Below are 19,135 nucleotides of genomic sequence, written 5' to 3'. Positions count from 1 at the left end.
ATGTCGTCAGAGAAGGGTAACGCACCGCCTGCGCCTAGATGAATTTGTATCCGTAGGGAGCTCTGCTCTTCATCTGCTCGGTATCGTTCCCGACTGCTTCGCACTCTATTCCAGAAGCTTCGAGACTGCTAGAATTTCTAAAAAGCCGATATAGAAGATGAAGGTGCCCTTGCTAAACCTGCCGTCTATATGAAGGAGTGTCGCAGCTTTACTTGTTGTGAAAATGCTGTCTCGTTCTTCGCAGCCGTGGGTCTAGTACAAACACGTTATAGACTAGGAACCTAGCTGTGTCCACTCGCATACAAAGTGGAATCGTGATGAGCCCCCGGCGGTGCTCGGTGAGCGAGAAACAGCAGAAATGGACTGACGAAATTGCTTCCCGTGTTCGAGAGCGCAGTTCAGGTCGCTTCTCGTGGCGACGATTCGGAGGTCCTTACAGATACGCAAGTCATTTCCTGCCAGTTTCTAGAGACAACAGAGTTACACCTGACCGTCGTTATGTTTCAGCCGCCGCGGAGGGGCAGCAAAACGGACGGAAATATGTGGCTGGTCGCAGCATGCGACAGGCCACACGAGCTGAAAGCCAACTGGAAAGAACATCGTTTTCATCGGAGTACGTCTAACCGGCGACGAAACCGATAATGTGCATTTCGTCAACGGCCCGGGGGAAACCCAATTTCTTGCCGGGGGGGCACAGAGCCGCAACTCCCGCCGTGAGGGGATGGATACGCAGAGAAGCAGAGCCCCTCCACACAAACCCACGGCGCCCTAGCCGCGAACGAGGCGGGCGCCAGTTGTCCGATGTCAACAAAAAATCACTAGAACCTTTTGCTGTCGAATAAGGTCATTCGACGCCGACCGACGGCTCTCATGACATTTTACCGTTGAGTGACCTGCGCCCGATCGCTAGATTCCGCACCTGCTCAAGAACGAACTGACGGCATCTCGAGCCTCGCACCTTCAGTTTCTACTTATCCCAGCGTGGGAATGCACTGGCTCAACGCCGTCCGCATCTCTTTTCTGCTAAAGAACTTTGACGCCACCCTCAGGCGCGCGTACACCTCAGGTGAATGTACAGACACCACAACGAAAAAGACAAGCCAGGGGTAGCATTGCCGGGAAAACGCCGTCTCACCAAATGTGTATAACAGAGTGCCTCGCGAGAAGTACACGCGAGGCACTCTCCCGCGTACGTTTTGCCCGTCCTTATTTTCTTCAGAAGACTGAGATTCGCCTCAAGACGGACTCCCAAGCCCTGGGAACTCCGGGTGCTCCCGACGCCGCACCGGCGCATGTGGCTTGTAAGCCCCATTTCGTTAAACAGTCGAAGCACAACCTGAAGAGCAAATCTCCCAAACTCGCTGTCTCTATTCCGTAGGTGCGCGCGGAAGTAAGGGCGAACCGAGATGCGTTTTGGCCTCTCCCCCTTCGCCTTTCAGGAAACCCCAGTGTGAAACTGCCAGATGCGGGAGGAACCACGGCGTCACACACTCGTCCAGGGCTGTTCCTTCTCGAGAGCCTCGCCCAAGAGACACGGCCACACGTGTCCACACAGGCGGAAAACTCCAAGAATTAACTGCAAGTCTTATGCGACCACGCAGAAGAGGCGGAATCGTGCGCTGCTAAGGCAACGCATGGAACTGGAATTTGCCCCAAAGAGGAGAAACATTTGCCTTTCCGTCCTCGAAGGCCAAACAAAAACTACTCGTCGTGTTCCCTCCATCAGTCCCCCCGCTCCCCCCGCGACAGCGGCGGAACCCCATCCGCCGACAGCCCTCCGTGGGGGATCGAGACAGCGTGTAGAGAAGCGCGACCAGGACGCGAAAACGTGAAACAGCGTACAGAACAGTGCATTGCAGCGACAGTGGACTCAAAAAAGGGTAGTAAGAGAGCAAGGACGACCTCCCCCTTTCTGCGAAGGCCGATAGGTGAACCGCAGCGCGCACAGACGCGAGGAGGTCTCTTTGGGCATTGTCAAAAAGGAAGATATTAGACAGATTGGACAACCTCCGTCCGTCCCGTCACTGCGCTTGCGGCCCCCTGGTCCCCAGTGCTATGAGCGCGAGTCTCCTGCCTCGAGGGGCGTCGAGTCCAAGGAAAAAGTTCGTATGTTCCTCTTTGACCGCCTCCTTCATTGTCACCGATCCACAGTCCAGGGCTCCGGCATTTTCGCTTCTTCGTTTCTGTTTCTCCTCAGCACCAAGCGACGTGGCAGTCTAAATTTGCGTAGGCCTGCTGATATTTCGATGCGAGATCCGCTGCATCAGCTTGTCGTCGTCTCAGGCCTTCGTTCAGTGCAGAGACGCCGCCCGCTGCCTGAGGAGTTCAGCGAGCGCAGCCGGCCCGATGGCAAGCCCACGGTCTTCCTCTCTTCCACCCACCTGCACCGCTGCTCGCCTGTCGCCTTGGGGGAACCCCATTCGCTCGTAGACCATATCAAAAAAGGACTTCCCTCTCTCCTCCTTCCTGCCGCCTCGCTCGCCGCCCTGTGCGCCGCCGAGCCCCTCATCCCTTCCGCTTCCCCCCATGGCCCCGCTTTTCTCTCGATGGAGCTCCTGCTCCCGCTCGCGGACCAGGTGCCGGAACAGTTCCTTCTTCAGCGTCTCCAAGTTCTCCTTTTCCATCCGCCGTTCGAAGGCCACGTGCGGGCCTCCGCCGCGCTCGCTCGCGGCGCCCGCGTCGAGTCTCGCGTCGCGGTTTCGCGGGGGGCCGGCGTCCGACCGCCGGCCGCGGTGGGTGAGCAGCGCGTTGGCAAGGCCTGCCAGGCTCGAGGGCCCCGCCGTCTCTTTCAGCTCCTCGCCGAGCCGAGACAGGAGTCGCTGGTGCTGCGCCGCGGCGGACGAGGCTTCGGCCGCCGCTGCGATGACCGAGAGAGGCCCGCCCGGCGCCGGGCGCTCTCGGCCTCGCTCGCGGTGGAAAATCGCCCGCTGGAGGGACGCGGCCGCCTCGACCGCTGCCTCGTACGGTGACTTGGCGCTCGTCGGCGTCGAGGACAGGGTGCGTGGAAGAGAACTGGAGCCACGCGCGTCTGACGCCGCGGAAGAAGAGAGCACCGAAGCTCGCGAGGGAGACGCCGGAAAGGGCGACGGCACGGCATGCATACGCGCCGCGTGACCGACTGCCGCCTCCGGCGGCATTCGCGAGAAGTCTGAGGAGGAAGGGGCGAACTCGCCCACGAAGGACGAGGAGCCCGAGAACGCGGCCTCGCGAGGAGAAGTGCCGCCAGCGAGGAAATCGGGCGACGCGCACAGAGGGAAGAGAGAAGACGACGGCGGTGAACAAGAGCGCGAAAAGTACTTCTCGCCCGTGCCGTTCCGGCCGAAGCTCGGAAAAGCTGCGTGAGGCGAGCCGGCCGCGGCGACCGGAGACACGTCGCGAGAGTGAGGAAGCGAAGGGGGGCTCGACCGAGGCAGCGGAGGCAGCGTCAAGGGCTTCCTCCCCTGCGCAGCCCCGCGCGCGTGGGCGCTCTTCTGCCTCTCCACCTCTTCTTCCTCCGTCTTTCTTAGCTTGTCGCGCTCGCTCGCCTCCAAGGCCCGCGCGCCTGAAACGCCCGGCTGCAGAGCCACACGCGCTCCGACCGCACGCTGAGGAGAGAGAGAAGAGTCCGACTCCTCGACAGATCCGGGCCCCTCTTCGCGCTCCGCTGAGTCGACGCACGCAGAGGCTGCCTCCTCGTCCTTCTCGCTCCCAGCTGCCGGCGGGTAGTGAAGTGTCTCCAGATAGCGCCACAGGTGCTCGGCCATGTCGCGGACGAGCTGCGATGACGGGAGAGCCACCCAGGGCGCGGCGGTGAAAAATTCATAGGGAAATAAGTCGAAAGCGAAAGCATACACGGGCTGCGCCGGGCACGCGGAGAAGATATGACAAGCAAAGGAGCACAGCCAGCGACAGAGGCATAAAAGCGCACACTGGAAAGACAGAGAGAAACGTCCAGCGTTTCAAGGCAGGCCCCAGTCATAACCCTGAGCCCTACACCCTTAGATGCGGTTGCGCTGATTGACAACCGACACGCTAGATCTTCCTGGGTCCCGCTCTTCTCGAAGATCGTCTCACACGTATACACACTGCGTACAAGTCTCGTGCGTCAGCCGGGCCGTAATGTGTGCTCGACAAAGAACTCACCTGCGCTTCAACTTTTCCGGCGAAGCCTTTCGCGCGCCATTCTTGGTCCTCCTTATCCTCCTCTGCGGCTTCTTGGTTGGCGTCCTCTGCCGCGTCATCTTCCTCTTCCTCCTCCCCCTTCTCATCGTTGGCGTCTCCATCTCCGTTCTCCACTTTGACGTCCTTCTCCTCATCCTGCTCCCTGTCCGCGTCGTCGAGCTCCTTCTCTTTCTCTTGTCCATCATCGTCTGCGGCCTCAAGCTCCTCTCCCTTGGCTCTCCCGCCATCCGCCTCTGTCTCATCGCCTCCGCTTTTCTCTCCCGTGGCAGCTCCATTTGCAGGCCCGCTTGCCTCTGCTGTCTCCGAGTCTTCGCGTCCCTCCGCGCCGACGCCTTCCTCGCCCAGCTCCTCGTTGCTGTCGCGCTCGTCCTTCTTCAGCTCCGTCACGCCGCTGCTCTCCACGGAGCCTTGTCCTTCGGGGCCACTTTCCTCACCTTTCCCGCAGCCCTCCTTTCCGGCATCTGCGGCCTCGAACTCGCCATTCGCTTCCTTCTCGGCCTTCTTACAAGACTCCTCCGACTCCTCTTCGTCCTCGTTTTCCTCCCGCTGCGAGTCGGGCTCGCCTCTGCGGCTTTCGCTCTCGTCATCGTCGCGCGCTCCCCGCCCCGCCCCGCGAACTCTCGCCTGGGGCTGCAGGCGGCGCTGCTGCAGAAGGAGCATTTTCCTCTGTCGGGATCGCTGCGCGCCCTTCCTCTTGGTGCCCGAGGCCAACGAGCCGTCCGCCCCGTCGCAGGGGCCTCCTGCGGCCGCAGAGCGTTGCGGGGTGGAGGCCGAGGCTGCGAGCGCGGTCGCGGTGAAGAAGCGCATGCAGGGCTTCTTGCCGATCGCGCCGAGAGCCCCTGCCGTCTTCGTGCCTCGCCCTTTGACAGGTGCGCGGGTCCACGCCGCTGCAGCGCGCGACCCCGCGCGGCCCGAGAGCTGCGAGGCGCAGATGAGGCGGCAGCGCTCCAGCGCGTCGAGTTCCCTGCCCCAGCGCATCATGGCGACAGCGCGCGAGCTGGACGAGATCCAGGCGAGCACTGGCATAGGCCAGACTTTCTTGATCCGCGCGTGGAAGTAGACCAGCTTCTTCAGGATGGGGAGCGGCAGCAGCACCGAGAGCTGATTCAGCACCTTCACCGAGACGTCGAAGTCGTTTTGGTACTTCCAAAAGTAACGCCGACACCACGTCGCGTCGCGGTTTGCGTAGAGCCGCTCAAAGACCGCCTGCTGCAACGCGTCCTCCTCGGCGGACTCGAGAAACGGAAAGACAAACGCGGGCGACGACAGCAATGCGGCGGAAGACGCAGACGAGGCCGCAGCCGCCGGAGACGTGGGCGGATGCGGCAGCAGACCGCGTAGAATCAGACGAACGGGCACGCGGTAGGGCGTGGAGACGAGGGGCGACGAGGCAGAGAGCGCAGCGGGGGGAGGGAGAGGATACAACAGACTGTCCTTCAGCGACGCATCCGCAGAGGCTGCGACCGCATCAGGGTTAGGAGAGCAGGGGCGCGTCGCGCAACGTTTGTCGTCAAGCAGGCTCGCCACAGAGTGCTGAGTGTCTTCGTCTAGGGTGAGATCCTGAATCTCCTCCTTCACGCGTTTGATACCGGCACCTTCGATCGGCGCCTCTTTAACAGCCCCCGCAGCATGGCAGTTCTCAGGCGCAGACGTCCCGCGGTCTTCTCCTTCCTCGCCTTTCACTTCTCCCTTGGCTCCGCAGCTCGCGCCCTCGAGCCTCCTCTCATGATCTCCCGCCGGGGCCTCCGCGCGGGCTCCTGCCGCCTCCGCTCCGCCAGATTTTTCGCGTTTGCTTCCCTGGCTGCATGCATGTCTCTCCTCCTCTTCCTTGTGCTGCACATACAGCTGAAACTTCTCAATGACGTGCCGCACGAGAGGGCGGTAGCGGCCGCAAAGCAGATGGAACTTGAGCGACTCCTCGCAGAGCGTACCCATCCAGCGACTCTCCATGAAGTCGCGCACCCGCATGCCGCCTCCTGGCGCCGGCGCCAGCAGCGCGCTGCTGGGGTGGTGCCCCCCGTGCGCAAGCACAGTTCCCGCACGTGAGGCCCCGCCCCCCTCTTTCGCATCTCCGCCGGTCGCCGCCGCCGCGATCCCCCCCCGCTCTCGACTCTGCTCGCGCTGTTCGCCGTGGCCAGCTGCGGGAGTGGAGGCTGCGGGAAGCACCGCGCACTTTTTCGCTGGGGCTCGGTCTTCAGCGGCGCAGGGCCTCGCGTCCGAGGACGGCGAAGGCCCCGGCGGGGTGCGCCGCTTGGGGCCCGCCGGCGAAGAAGCTGGCAAAGAGAACAGGCCCCCGTCTGCGCAGAGCGGAGACGCATAAGAGCGCCCTCCAGTGCTCTCCGCGCGGTCCGCCTCCTTCCCCTCGGGCGGACTCACGCACTTCGGGAGGCTGTCTCCGAGGCCCTCTGGCGGCTCCTGCCCGCTTGCGGGGGCCGTTGGTGTCTCTTGAGAGGGGCTCGCCTCCTCGCCACTGATATCGGGGCTCGGCGCAGGCGCAGCGAGCTTCCATAGAGCGGCCTCAGAGGCCCCAGACGACGGCGTCAGATCGCCGTCGAGACTCAAGGGCGCAGACTCCGCGGGCGCCGGCGCATAGACCTCGTCTCCGGGCGCAGCCGGAGGCGTAGGCGCGACGGCAACGTCCGCGTGGGCCTTGTCCGCGCACAAAGAGGAAACAGCTGGGAGTGCGGTCGTCGCCTGCGTCGGCGCTAGCTCCCCAGGCGCACCGCTGAGAAGGCAAAACAGACACGAGAGAACAGGCACCAGTTCACGACCTGGAAATCGAGAGAAAAGGGACTGCAACACAAAAACAAGACCCCAAACAGGGAGTCACAAGCGGCGCGGCAGCCGCCTGCGAGCCCCGGCCTAACTCCGTCGCGAACAAGGCGGGCGAGACAGACACGCGGCCCTACGCGCTTTGAAAACAGCAAGCGAAGACGCTACGGTGGAAGTGAACAGGCACCTGGAGACTCAGTCTGAAGAGACAGCCGCATGTCGCATCTCGCAGAACACACTACGAATTTCGCTCCGGGTTGGTGCTGACGCATCGCTGTGGAGGTCCATCAACAAGTCGCACCCGACGCTTTGTGCCTTTACGTATCTAGACACACCAGCCCCAGTGGGGCACACGAATAAAATTGCCAGGCCCGCACAGAGGCAGGCCACAAAACCCACCGGTTTTGCATGAGACTGCTTTTAGCACCGCGCAATGTGCTACGAAGTACCACTGAGGTACGAGAAGAAACGGAGCTACAGACCGGTTCACTGGTATGGAGTTATCTGGGAGCGACAGTTCGGTCAAACCAAAAAAGCGGCCCGCGTTTTGCTCAGCCGCGTGTGTTGAGTTCGTAACTGCGCGACAGGTCGAGGGAATCTTGTGAGTATCGCAATGGAGGTAATTCTTGCAAAAAGTAGTGGAGAAAGGCATTCTCCAAAAACGACTTCCGCGGTGGGCTTCGCATGCAGTCCGCGAAATCGATACATCCCCCCAGGTCCCCACGGCACACGAACTCTGTGGAGCGCGCGCGCATGGATGTGTGGAGTGGCTTGACTCAATACCTTTCCCCTGCGTTCATCTTGGAAACGTACTCTGAAAGCAGACGCTTCTCTGGCACTTCTGGCGGGTGTCTGGGGCATGCGTCGCTGGCGGCGTCTTCGCCCATGTCCGCTGCGTCGAGAGCGTCTTCGTCGTCGCCGACCCCGTCGATTTCTCTTCGGCGCCTCGCGGGCCGGCCCTCCTCCTCGAGGAGCTCGCCGGCCGAGCGTTTGGCGCCGCGAGAGGGCGAGAAGGGCGACAAGGGAGACCCCGACGGCGTGGAGAGAGGCGAAGAGATTTCACTGTTCAAGCTAGCCGCACACGACGCCACCCCAGAGGGCTCCACGCCTGGCGCCTCCTCCATGGCGGCAAGTTCTGCGTCCTCAGAGCCGCGCGAATAAGACTCAGAGAGACACTGGAAAGAGGAAGCCGACCGGAGGCGCGCAGCAGAAGAGAACACACGGAGCGCTGGAGGGGCACAAGCCAAAGTGTGCGAATTCACCACGGCGACGGGGGCATCGCGGCTCGCACAGCTGTGCGACGACGGGGAGAGGGGCTGAAGGCAAAGGCGAGATGCGGGAGAGAAGATGACTTTCCACCGGACGCAGACGCGGAAAAAGCAGTTCAGAGAGACAAGGAGGCTGAAACGGAGGGCCCGCCCACGCGAAGGCGGAAGGCAAAGAACGTGGGGGGCGCCAGGCCGTCAACAGGAGCTCAGGTCCACGGCGTAGCTTCGGGCCCGCGAGAGAAATGCGAGCGAAAAAAGAGGCCAAACAGAATCGCGAAGAATACCGGGTCGCGTAGGAAAACCTTCAGGAGCAAGGCTCGGACTGCGAAGAAAATGACGAAAGCGCTCGCGCGTTGACCGCCCAAGGTGTCGAAGAATGAAGCAGACACGCTCGTTCGCGGTGCCACGTCAGAGGGGCCGGGGGGAGTGAGGAAAATACGGCCTCAGCGGAGGCAAAGGATACGATGCGAAGCGAAAGCAGAAGAACATACACGAGTGGCGCGGAAGCGCTGGAAGAAAAGCGCAGCTCGGGGAGACGAAGGCATGTAAAAAACGAATTTGAGCGAAGTCGAACTGGGGTTCACGCCAGATAGCGGGATGGAAACGAGTCAGAACGCCAAGACATAGAGAAGGGACGAGAACGAGACCCAAAAGAGAATAACATACTGGAGAGTTCCCAAGGGTAAACCGTCGATAGCTATGCGTTTTTCACGGAGACACGTGTGAGAAAGCAGGGTAGCCGCTCTCGCGGGTCCTGCGTCCTCGTCGCCAGCTGAAGCCGACAAAAAAAGAGGTTATCTGGTGCTCGACATGAAATATGAGAAGAAGACCCGAGCTAGGGAAGTCGCACGAAAAGAAAAAAACGATCGAACGCCGCGACGGATCGAGGTGTTCCCCCTCCGTCGTTATCGAGGAGCCGCTGTCTTGTCGGGCGCTGCCGACGACTGCCGCTACATACGCGGGGTAGAAAATCGAGGCACGCGCGCCAGGCCATCCAAGGAAGATTCGCTGCAGTGGCGGACGGCGATCTGATCCGCGGAGACTTTTCTCCTGCACAACTTAATACAAGGGAGTGGAATCAGAACACCCGCCGAGTCGGCAGCCACGTTTTCACGAGCAGAACTACAGAGAAATGCCAACGCGCCAACCCGGCGTAAGTCGAAGCAACAGCGTCGCAAAACGCGCACTGCGGGAACCGACAGCGAGAGAGGAAGAGCCGCGGCAACGATCAAGCAGGCGCTGGCGAGAACGGCAAGAGAAGACCAGAGGCCTCAAAGCGAAGGTCAGCAGGGCGCTAGTGTCCTCTCAAAGAGTTCTCAAAGGACAAAGCACTCGACTTTACCGTCACCGGTTACCACGCAGCGCGCCCCTACACCTGCTGCCCGCCAAAGGCATTCGGTTTATTTTCGGGCAGCAGGCGCGTGCCCTCGCTCTTCGGAATTAGTTGGCGGCACTCGAGAAGCTCAACTGCACGACAGCTACGTCGACCTTTGAAGCACAGTCTGCGGCCGGGGTTTGCACACCGATTGAAACCAACCCAGATTAGGCGTGGGGAAGGGGGAGCATTCATCCTCCGTCCTTTGCGGGAGAGGGCGGCGGTCTGCGCAGTGTCTGTTCCCCCTGGTTTTGTCTGCGCTGCGACAGCAGTCGACGCCCGAGCAAGACACGGAGGCAGTCACACCGCCCATCTCCCGCCGCGGCTCTGTCCAGCAGCTCCGGGAATAACCACGAGAGTCATTCGACTCGCTCAGATCACTTGTGGTGCTACACATTTAACATCTTGGCTTCACAACGTGTAGGCTGGCGGTCACGGGTGGGTACGCACGTGTGCGTATGTGACGCATGTCGCCGATTTCAAGAGGGCTAGTTGTCACCGCATGAGGTCCACACCGTAAACGCTCAAGCGATCTGAGAGATACGCTCAAATCGAAACCCTCGTGCTTCCCTATTGCAGCTGCCTCCCGATCAAATGAATAGACAAATCCTGGCGGCAGCGTGCCGCTCCGCTAGCACACGGTCTCACAGTCTTCCTGATGTCGAGCAGGCGCGTTTCAGCGGGCACAGCCAAGACGTGATGCCCTCTTGGATTTGTGGCACAGGCCTCAGATGCAGCTACTGGACTGTGTGATGCTAGAGCGTTTCCGGACCCTAGGATATGCTGGCCGAGGCCTCTCTGGAGACATCTTGGCTTCCAATGGAGGAGCTAGCCGACGTTTTCCTTTTACACAGTGGCTGTCTATGTTTTGGCAACCGTGAAGACAACGCAGCATCGCAAAACCCTAAACCCTCCTATCTTTGGGAGGCTTCCTCGAGCTCCTTACTGTTTCGTGCGGTAGCAACCTGTTTTGTCTTCATTGTGTCAAAACGCCGGCACAGCCTTCTTCATAGCCGGAAGAGAACGGCACACGTCGGCCCTCAGAGCAACCACTTCGCAATTTGAGGGCAGGCACCTGACGATAGTAGCGCTGATAGAGTTGCAGCGGGTTGGGGGCTACTCCACATCAGTAGTTTAACCCTCTTCTGTGGGGGCATCGAAAACAAGAGCCCATTGGAAACTCGGACGCTCTATCTCCAGTTTCGTGTTAAATACAGCTCGAATAGTTACGGGGGCAAGAGACTCTACCGTGACTTTGAAGGTCGATGCCGTCAGCCACGCCGCCCACACGTGCTGCCGAAGACAACACACGCTTTGTCGCGTACCTATTTGGGGGTTTGCACAACTCTAGTTTCGGCGAGATGATGCTCGATGGCAGCAGTGCTGCTGAACGAAAAGCTCGTCCCCGGTAGAATATGAAGCTCCGTCGTACCCACCTTTACTAGAGTACTCTTCATCCAAGGCACTTCACCTGCGCATCTATGCTCAATTGTGTGTCAGGCAGGTCGAGTTTGCTCTAGAGAGGCCATGGGGGTTGCTCCGCTACCCGAACTACCACACATCTGATCCGGACAGGCTACTTTCGGGTCGCGTTCCTGCAGTGTCCTTAGAATTACTGAACCCGTTTAAAAGCGCTATACAAGTCTCAAGATCAATGCAACCAACATCCCTACACCGGTGTTGCTCTGCGAGACGGCAACTGGTGCACACACCAGAAATCCATGTGCACCAAACTTGAAGACGAAAACGGCTGCCTGTAGAGGCGTACCATTTCCCTGACACCACCGACACTAACCTCAGGACTGCACGTACCCTGCTGCCGAGACCCAACCACTAGCTGGACGAACGATCCGACAAACAGTTCTGAGAGCACTGCCCATCTCTCATCCAACGGCTGCCTCCTTCCTGAATCAGCGGCCCCGTGGTACTGAGAAACGTTAGGGGGGTGGTGACTGACGCCGCCCGCACCGTGGGCAAAGACACGATTGGACTCTCACAACAGTAGCCCTTATTTTTATGAGAGCTACATGACAAGCAATTGAAGGCTCTCCTATGCACAGGGTATTGCCTGTGCGAAACGATGCCCTTTACCTCATGCACACAAATGGGGGGATTGATCGAAGCCGCCACCCCTTGAAGCACACATTTTTCCGGCATCTCAGATATAGTGTCTCTCCGCCTCTCTTGAGTTTGCTCACGAATAGGCTGCTCCCGAAGCAAATCTGTCTGAAACTGCCACCCTCGCGTGTCATTCCCTGCATTAAGGCTTTCAATCGGTCTCGGCCAGCTAGGCCCCGCAGCAGTGACCGTGCACGCTACAAATCAGGCCATCGTGGACAAAAACCCAAGTTTCTGGGTTCCACTGGCAGTCTTGGACGTAGATAGCCGAACCCCCATGCTCACCCCTGCCCGGCTTCTGTTCCCTGTTGCAAGCCAGACGCCGGCGGTCAGTGCTTTCTGAAAGAGACTGCAGGTCCAAGACGAGGCTGCTCTGGCATTTAGCTCACACCCTCGACCCGCCACCCAGAGAGGCCCTCAACTATGCATGCGGCAGCTCCGCAGATATGGCGCATCCATGGTCGCATCTCACGAGAGCCTCATGTCCTCTTGAGTATATTAGGGAACACGAAGCGCTTGATCAGCTCTCCATATGCAGGCAACGTGTCAGCAGCGCGATTCGTGAAGCCCACTGCCAGTCCGGATGCATGGACGGAGCCTTGCGGCTTTGCTCCATTTGGGCGCATGCCCTTCTGAGCTGACTTATCCGCCCCTTTAGGGCTCCCGCCAGAGGTTTCTACGCCACACAGGCCTAGTCGTGCGCTCGGAGTAGATGCCGCTCTTGTGCGTCCATCGTCGCCTTCATCGTCTTGCAGGTCTTCCACGCACAGACAAATGCCGGAAAGCAACGCTTTTTGGTTCCACAGAGGACAGGTGTAACCGGGTGTGACGATGTTTTCGCGCTGGGCCTCGACAAAGATGCGCCGTCGGTGGTTCAGGTCGTGCGTGTAGTACCACGTGTTGGGCAGATAGGGGCGGAATCTGTGCATATTCAAACAGAGCTCGTCTCCTGGAAGAATGTCAACCTGGCAACCCAAATCAAGACACACAACACACAACACAACGGTCCATGAGTAGTCCCAGCTTCATCTTCTGATTGCTGGTGTTCGCATGGAAGACGTCAAGCAGCGAGTGTCCGTACATCAGCATACTCGCACAAGTATATTTGATTAGTACGTCTGATATCTGTCTTCAGAAGACGCGCACATCCCCTCCAATGCCTGACTCGCATCGCCCGCTTCGCACCGAATGAAGCGCGTCTGGCGCGCACCGCAGGCCGCCTCTCTGAAAAGATGCTGTACAGCCAGAGCGAACGGTGTGGTGCCCAGTTGCCCAGCTGATACGCGCTCAGGTGCGCTTTTCTCTCGCCTCCTCCACCCTCCGGCGAGCTGCCTCAAGAGCATCCCGCGCTCCACTCCGCCCCTCGCTGTCACGCCCCTTCTCTCACTCCGCCCCGGGGATGCCCAGGCGAACCGCGTAGTCATTTGTGCCGCCTCGACCGTGAACCCTGAAAGGCGCTGGCGGCCCCAGATCCCACATCGCCCCCCCCCCCCCTCGAGACGCGGAGGCCCTCCACCGGAAGCCCTCCTCGCGAATCAGCTCCTGACAGTATGCCGACCGCACCTCGGGGTTGTTAGTCACGACGTAAATCGGCCAACCATCCAGCATGACGAGGTGCGTCATCACGGTCTCCTTCATCAGCGGCCATTTGCTCCACGCGGCGAACCGGCAAGTTGGGTCTTTCGAAGACTTCTGGCCTGCTCGCGGAAACCCAGACGGAATCTACTCCATGCCATCGGTGGCAGCGGTTTGCCGGAAAGTGGACGCGCGGCATCCAACCAACTGCTGGGGATGTCAAAAGATAGGTGTTCAAGTCGCCACGAAACTCGCCAGAGAACTTGGAGCCAAAAGAAGACAGAGAGCTCAAGTTCTACGCAGGCAGTCCAGCCCGTAGTACACACCCTTCAGAGTGGACACCGCAAAAGTCGGCGAGCGCGCCACCTTGTCTTGTCCGCTGTTAGTCCAACGACAGATACGGCCCCCGGTGTCGGTCGACCTCCTGCGAGCCCCGAGTAGGGCGGCGCCGGCGTCTGACTCGTGCCGGGTTTACCTGTGTGAAGGAGGAACGAGAGGCAGTTGAACTTCCGAACCGAACTGAATTCCAGGCCGTAGAGGGGCACTGTGCCGACCGACTGCGCGGGATGTGTGGCTCGCGCCTTGTGGGCTCGGTCCCGCTCGGCTTCCTCGCCCTCATTGTCTCCAGGCGCCGCGAGCAGACGCAGCGAGCTGCCCGCGAGGCCTCGGCCGCTGGAGCTCCGCGACGAGGCGAACGCGAACTGCGTGGCATCGTGGTTTCTCAAAACCGGGGACAGGAAACTTTCCAGTTGCTTTTCGAGGTAGAGGGGGCAAACGAGCCACGGCTGCAGAGACGGAGAAAACTACGACACCCAGTCGACGCACGCGCGAACGCTCAACCTATCCGCGGGGGGAGTCAAAACTCCCCTCGAATTCTGCATCCAAACGCAACGTGCAGCAACCCGGGTATCTTCAACGCACCCGCTCAACTGACCCCGCGAACACCACGTCGCCGGTAAGCAACCTGAATCGTTCGACTCAGCTCCAACGCACACTGCCGAATCTGCACTCGGTGGCGACAGCTGGGGTCGTAAAAAATGGCTAACACAGGAAGGCCGCTGACCATGGGTTCTCGTATCCCTCGACCGACAGTGTGCGGCTGGCGGCTCCCGACGCCCCGTCTCCTTCAAGCTGCCGAGTCCAGAGGGGCTCGCCGCCAGCCCACGAGCTGGCGCTTACCACAGCGTCTACTGTGCGCAGCCCCTCGATGACGGCCGCCGGTTGCGCCTCTTTTATCGCTTCTCTCATCTCCGCGTCCGTGAGGAACTCCCCAGTCTGGACTCCGAGCACCATCAAGGTTCCTTGCTGCAAAAACGAGAGTCGCACTCACAGCCACAGGCTACAGCGGTGCTTCGGAAACGACCGCTAAAAAGTGTATGCACGCACCGCCACGCCTGCAAGCGGAAAACCGCCTTCAGCGGTGAACACCTCCCTCGCAGCACGAGACGAACGTGGATTGTCGCGGCGCTTGGGGACTTCTTAAGGGCCGGGTCGATATCGGGCTCCCCGAAGGGCTGCGCTGACTGTCTCGCACCCTCGCGACGGCACGCTCTCTGTCCCGCTACCACTAAACCTCCGCCGCCCATGCGCTCCCGACTCACGCGGACTGCCTCTTTGCCCCCCCAAATGGCCACAGGGTATCGCGCCGCGCCGACCGGCAGAGGCTCTTCCAGATGCCGAAAATGGCGGTCTTTGATCGTCGTCAACTGGCTCAGCGGGTGTTTGGAAGAAGACGGAAAGGACAGCGCCACATCCTCATGCTCGAAAAAGGGGCTCATGCCGTCGGCGAGTCGCCGCTGAACGCACCAAGCGCAAGGACACAGAAAACGGCGCACGACCGACTGCCGCTGCCACGCGTCTCTTGCCTCTTCCGAGTCCACACGCATCTGCCGGCGGACGACCGGGCCATCGCCCGTGCGACGCGTCTTTCTGCGATGGGTGGCACTTGGAGAATCGCTGCGGTGCAGAGCGTGTCCGCGGACGAGCTCGCATACTCCTCAGAAGTCCCCACCCAGCTACGAGAGCGAACGCGCGAATGCCGCGAGGAGCCCGGCGCTGCCTGAGCCGACACTCGCCTCTGGTTCGGCGCTCTCGCCCTGGGCGGTTCAGCTGCACGCGTGTGGAGTGTCGCAGGTGCTCTGAAGTTTTCGGGGGTTAGGCTTAGTCACAGGCCCGATGCGATTCAGTCAGTCCTTTTGGGGGTGCCCGCAGCCCAGCCAGGCTCAGCTGCCGGCTCCGCGCGCGCCAGCCACTAACGTCGACAGCGTGTGTCTCCCTACGCATCGTTGACCATGGACACGCAAAGCGAGCAGCAAGCTCGTGCGAAGCTCAGCAGACAGGATGAAGCGTATTTAGGTTGCACGCCCCATCGCAGGCAACCTGAGCTATTTCAAGCAAGCAGAGCACCATTTCACACAGCGATGCAATCGGGATCGAGCAGCAGGGCCCCTCAAATGTCCCCGACCTCACCTCGAGATGCCCTTTGATGTGCTGCACGAGGTCCCGGCCTCGGAAATAGTTCGGAGAATGCCACGTGCACTCAATCCTGGACGCGCCGCGTTGGTGCTGTTGGCGGAATTCACTCAGGCGTCCGAAGACTTCGCGGGCGTGGGGGCCCAGCATGTCTTCAACGCTGTTGGGGACGCAGTACGTCGTTCCGTAGCACCCACTTTGCAAAAGAGTTTGCTCGAAACTGGGCAGAGAGATCACGCAGTCTAGGAGAGACGCGCGGTGTTGCTGAAAGGCGCAGACACGCATCGACACACACAGCGACATCATCCGCTTCCTGATGCACGGAATGACCGCAGCGTTTGGAGCAGCTCTACCTGCAACAGAGGGGGCCAGGCAAGTGAGCAGATGCAGCAGGCCTTCGTTGTTGTGACCCAGTCGGACTCCGGTGCTAACACACTAGGCGCCGAATTGATTCCACCCCACATGCGTCAATCGATTGACACGGCAGAGGACACGAACAGGTGTGCCTAAATAGGCTCCCACACCACTCAGTTGTGAATGGCAGGGAGCCCGAGACCCACGAGCATAGCCCCTCTGAACATTACTGCATGAACCAAAACCACTCCTTTCCGTTGAATTGACCTCAAATCTTACGAGAATCCAGCAGGTCAGAGCAAGGCTAAAAAGAAGAAAGACAAAAATGCAGACACTCACGCAGGGAGTCAAAGCATCACGGAAGGCACAAGAGGACGGGGATCCGCTAGAAACCGCCCCGAACCACTCCCGCTCCACCGGAAGGAAGGCCCCTTCGGTCGATTCGAAACCGTAACCTTGGCGTCCCCGTACGAAGTTGACTCTTAAGGTAGACGCATCAAGGCAGAACACAGTTGCAACACTCACACTCTCTAACCCTGTTTGAGTCGCGCGCCAAAAGAGGCAGCCCGCTGATCGAAACACTTTGAACGTAGACGCGAGGATCATGGCGAAACTCGGTTGTGCTCCGTCTGTAAACGCTTTCACCTTCTCCTGATCGTCTCGTCGATTTACTCCTCCCCCCGCCCCCCTTCCCCATCGCCCCCCCCCCCCCCCCCCCCCCACACCCCGCGTCGCCATAGAATCCTGGCTCTGCCTATAGCTTGCGTGGGCAAACTTACACTCCATTCCTCGTCCGAGAACTCAGGCATAGCCCCTTCAGAGAGGCCCTCTTCTGAGCTGCGTCGTCTTTTCCTTTTCAGTCTCTGGCCTCGTATTCGGAGTGCGTCTGCAGAGGCGAGGTGCAAGCGCGCTTGCAGGGCCCTGGCGGCCCTTCGTCGGTCGATTTCTTCGAAGCTCTCGCGCGCTTTCCGCAGCTGGTCGACTTCGCGCCGGCCTCCTCCGCTGCTCGGCTTGGCTTCCTCCTCTGACGCCTCGTCGTCCGAGATGGTTTCGCCGCTGTCGCTGGTTGACGAGGAGCTGAGGATCTCCACTTCGTGCTTGCCGTCCCAGCTTGTTTTTCCCGAGAAGCCTGGGCACTCGCAGCGTCGCTCGCTGCCGCCCGCGAAGCCGCCGGGCACGCTCCCCGCCGGCACCGAGACCATCTGCACGGTGTGCACGCCCGACACCACGGAGGCCACCACCGGGACGGGAATGACTACGGGTCGCCCAGGCGCCCCTCTGGCTGCGGAAGGCCGCCGCCACTCAGACGGCCGCCCCCAGGTCGCGGTCCTCAACAGCGCCCGGCACACGAGCTCTGCGTCGGTCTCTGGGTCGGGGGCGGCCTCGCCCGGGGCGTCGGCCGGCTCCGCGGAGACCCTCGCCGGGCGCGCGGCTCCCTTCAGCGGCGTGCCGGTGCAGTTGTCTCGGCGCGCGTCTGCCAGGGGCGCCGACGGCGGGAAGGGGCCCTCGTCGGGGGGACACACCCGCGGCCGCCGCGGACAGAGACCCGCGAACACGCGCGGAAGCCCGTCGGGCACCGGCGCGTCCAGCACCTCTGCAGACAGTGCGAAGAGGCCCCACGCGTTGCGGATGGGCGGGGAGGCCCGGTCGGGCTCCGCGCCCCAGCGGCCACGCGCCTGCGGCGCCCCCAGCCAGCGCCCGTCGCCTTGGAGGCACGCGGCCTCTGCGCAGACGCAGCGCGGCGCGCCAGGCAGCGGCGTGTAGACCGGCGAGCACGCAGCCGAAGTGGGCAACCCAGGGCGGAGTTTCGAGAGCGACGAGCCCGGCGAGCTGCGAGTGGTCGACAGAGGCGGCGTGCTCCGCCCGCTGCTGCGGCTGCTGGCGGTGGTGCTGTCTAGCGCGGACTGCAGCGAGCAGCCTCGGCGCACGCTGGACTGCCGGGAGTAGCTTGCGAAGGGAGAAGAGAGACTCTCGCCTCCCCCGTCTTGAACCCACACGCACGAAGAGGCGGACTCCTCCTGAGACAGGCTGCCAGGAGCCGCACTTGCGTCCTTAGAAGCTGCCGGCGCGCCTGCCGGCGCGGCTGCCGCTGCACCCTGACTCCTACTCCAGTCTCCGCCGCCCGCGGCGGACGCCCCCGCGAGAGAGGTGCGCGCCGCACCATTCGCGGAGGCGTGCGGCGCCCGACAGTCCGCAGCAACGCCCTCTGGCACTTGCCATTGGTGAAAAAAAGGGCGTTCTTCGGCATCAGGGCTGGAGTGCGCAGCGCGTGCCGCTTGCGCACTCTCACTGTCGGCTGCCTGGCAGCTTGGGCGCCCCGTGTCCGCGATCATGGTGGCGGAAGGCCGCGGAGAGCAAGCGAGGGCGGCAGAAGAGACGAAGACAGACGCGACAACGGCAGACGCGACAACGGCAGACGCGACAACGCCAGACGCGACAACGCCAGACGCGGAGTTCGCGCCCGACAAGGACCCTGAAGGCGCTGCGCACTCCGCCCTGGAGCAGAGATCTTCATCTGCTGGAGCGGACACGGAACGATTTCCGCTGAGGCGACAGGCAGCAAAGATGCAACTCGCGGACTCGCGCGACGGACTGTGAAAAGAACCGGCGGGCAGCCGTGGTCTGACACGACAGCCTTGGAGTCCAGGGCTGTGAAGTCCAGGTCACGCGGCGTTGCATATCCTCTTCCTTGCCCATCGTTCGGGCACATGGCGGAGGCCGCGCCGAATCCAGATGCAGCGGAGACACAGTGGCACGCTCCAGCGCCACTGTGTAAAGATGCTCACAAGCCTCCGCACTCTCTCAGCGCGGTTGGTCGTTCCGGTCTTTGCTCGGCGGAGCGAAAAAAAAAGTCGGCAAAAATTACGCAGAAGTCAACTTACTCCTGTGACATGGGATTCCCCCTTCGGAAGATCCCTCCTGCACGTTTCAGTTAACGACACACAAATCTTGGCGTTAGATCTGACAGTTAGTCCGGGCGGCGCGCGCGCGACAGCGCGTTCAGGCGCGGAAAAATGCGCCAAAGATAAACCAGACGACT

At 61.1% G+C, this 19,135-nt stretch overlaps 2 protein-coding genes across 2 annotated transcripts; both read right to left on the bottom strand.

Moving 5' to 3' along the window:
- Window positions 1–2,291: 2,291 nt before the first annotated feature.
- Window positions 2,292–8,057, bottom strand: BESB_055510 (uncharacterized protein; the record flags this gene model as incomplete). The annotated part of the gene is made up of 3 exons (XM_029363986.1): window positions 2,292–3,755; window positions 4,123–6,886; window positions 7,717–8,057. The coding sequence occupies 3 exons, from the start codon at window positions 8,055–8,057 to the stop codon at window positions 2,292–2,294; spliced, it is 4,569 nt and encodes a 1,522-aa protein (XP_029219909.1).
- A 4,116-nt stretch (window positions 8,058–12,173) lies between these two features.
- BESB_055500 (uncharacterized protein) lies at window positions 12,174–18,428 on the bottom strand (the record flags this gene model as incomplete). The annotated part of the gene is made up of 7 exons (XM_029363985.1): window positions 12,174–12,659; window positions 13,258–13,391; window positions 13,745–14,054; window positions 14,449–14,574; window positions 14,721–15,065; window positions 15,739–16,005; window positions 16,875–18,428. The coding sequence occupies 7 exons, from the start codon at window positions 18,426–18,428 to the stop codon at window positions 12,174–12,176; spliced, it is 3,222 nt and encodes a 1,073-aa protein (XP_029219908.1).
- Between the last annotated feature and the right edge of the window lie 707 nt (window positions 18,429–19,135).

The sequence above is a fragment of the Besnoitia besnoiti genome, chromosome IV, assembly GCF_002563875.1.
Source record: "Besnoitia besnoiti strain Bb-Ger1 chromosome IV, whole genome shotgun sequence".
Taxonomy (NCBI): Eukaryota; Apicomplexa; class Conoidasida; order Eucoccidiorida; family Sarcocystidae; genus Besnoitia; species Besnoitia besnoiti.
Note: the sequence above shows the minus strand (reverse complement) of the source record. Positions and strands in the feature narration are given on the sequence as shown.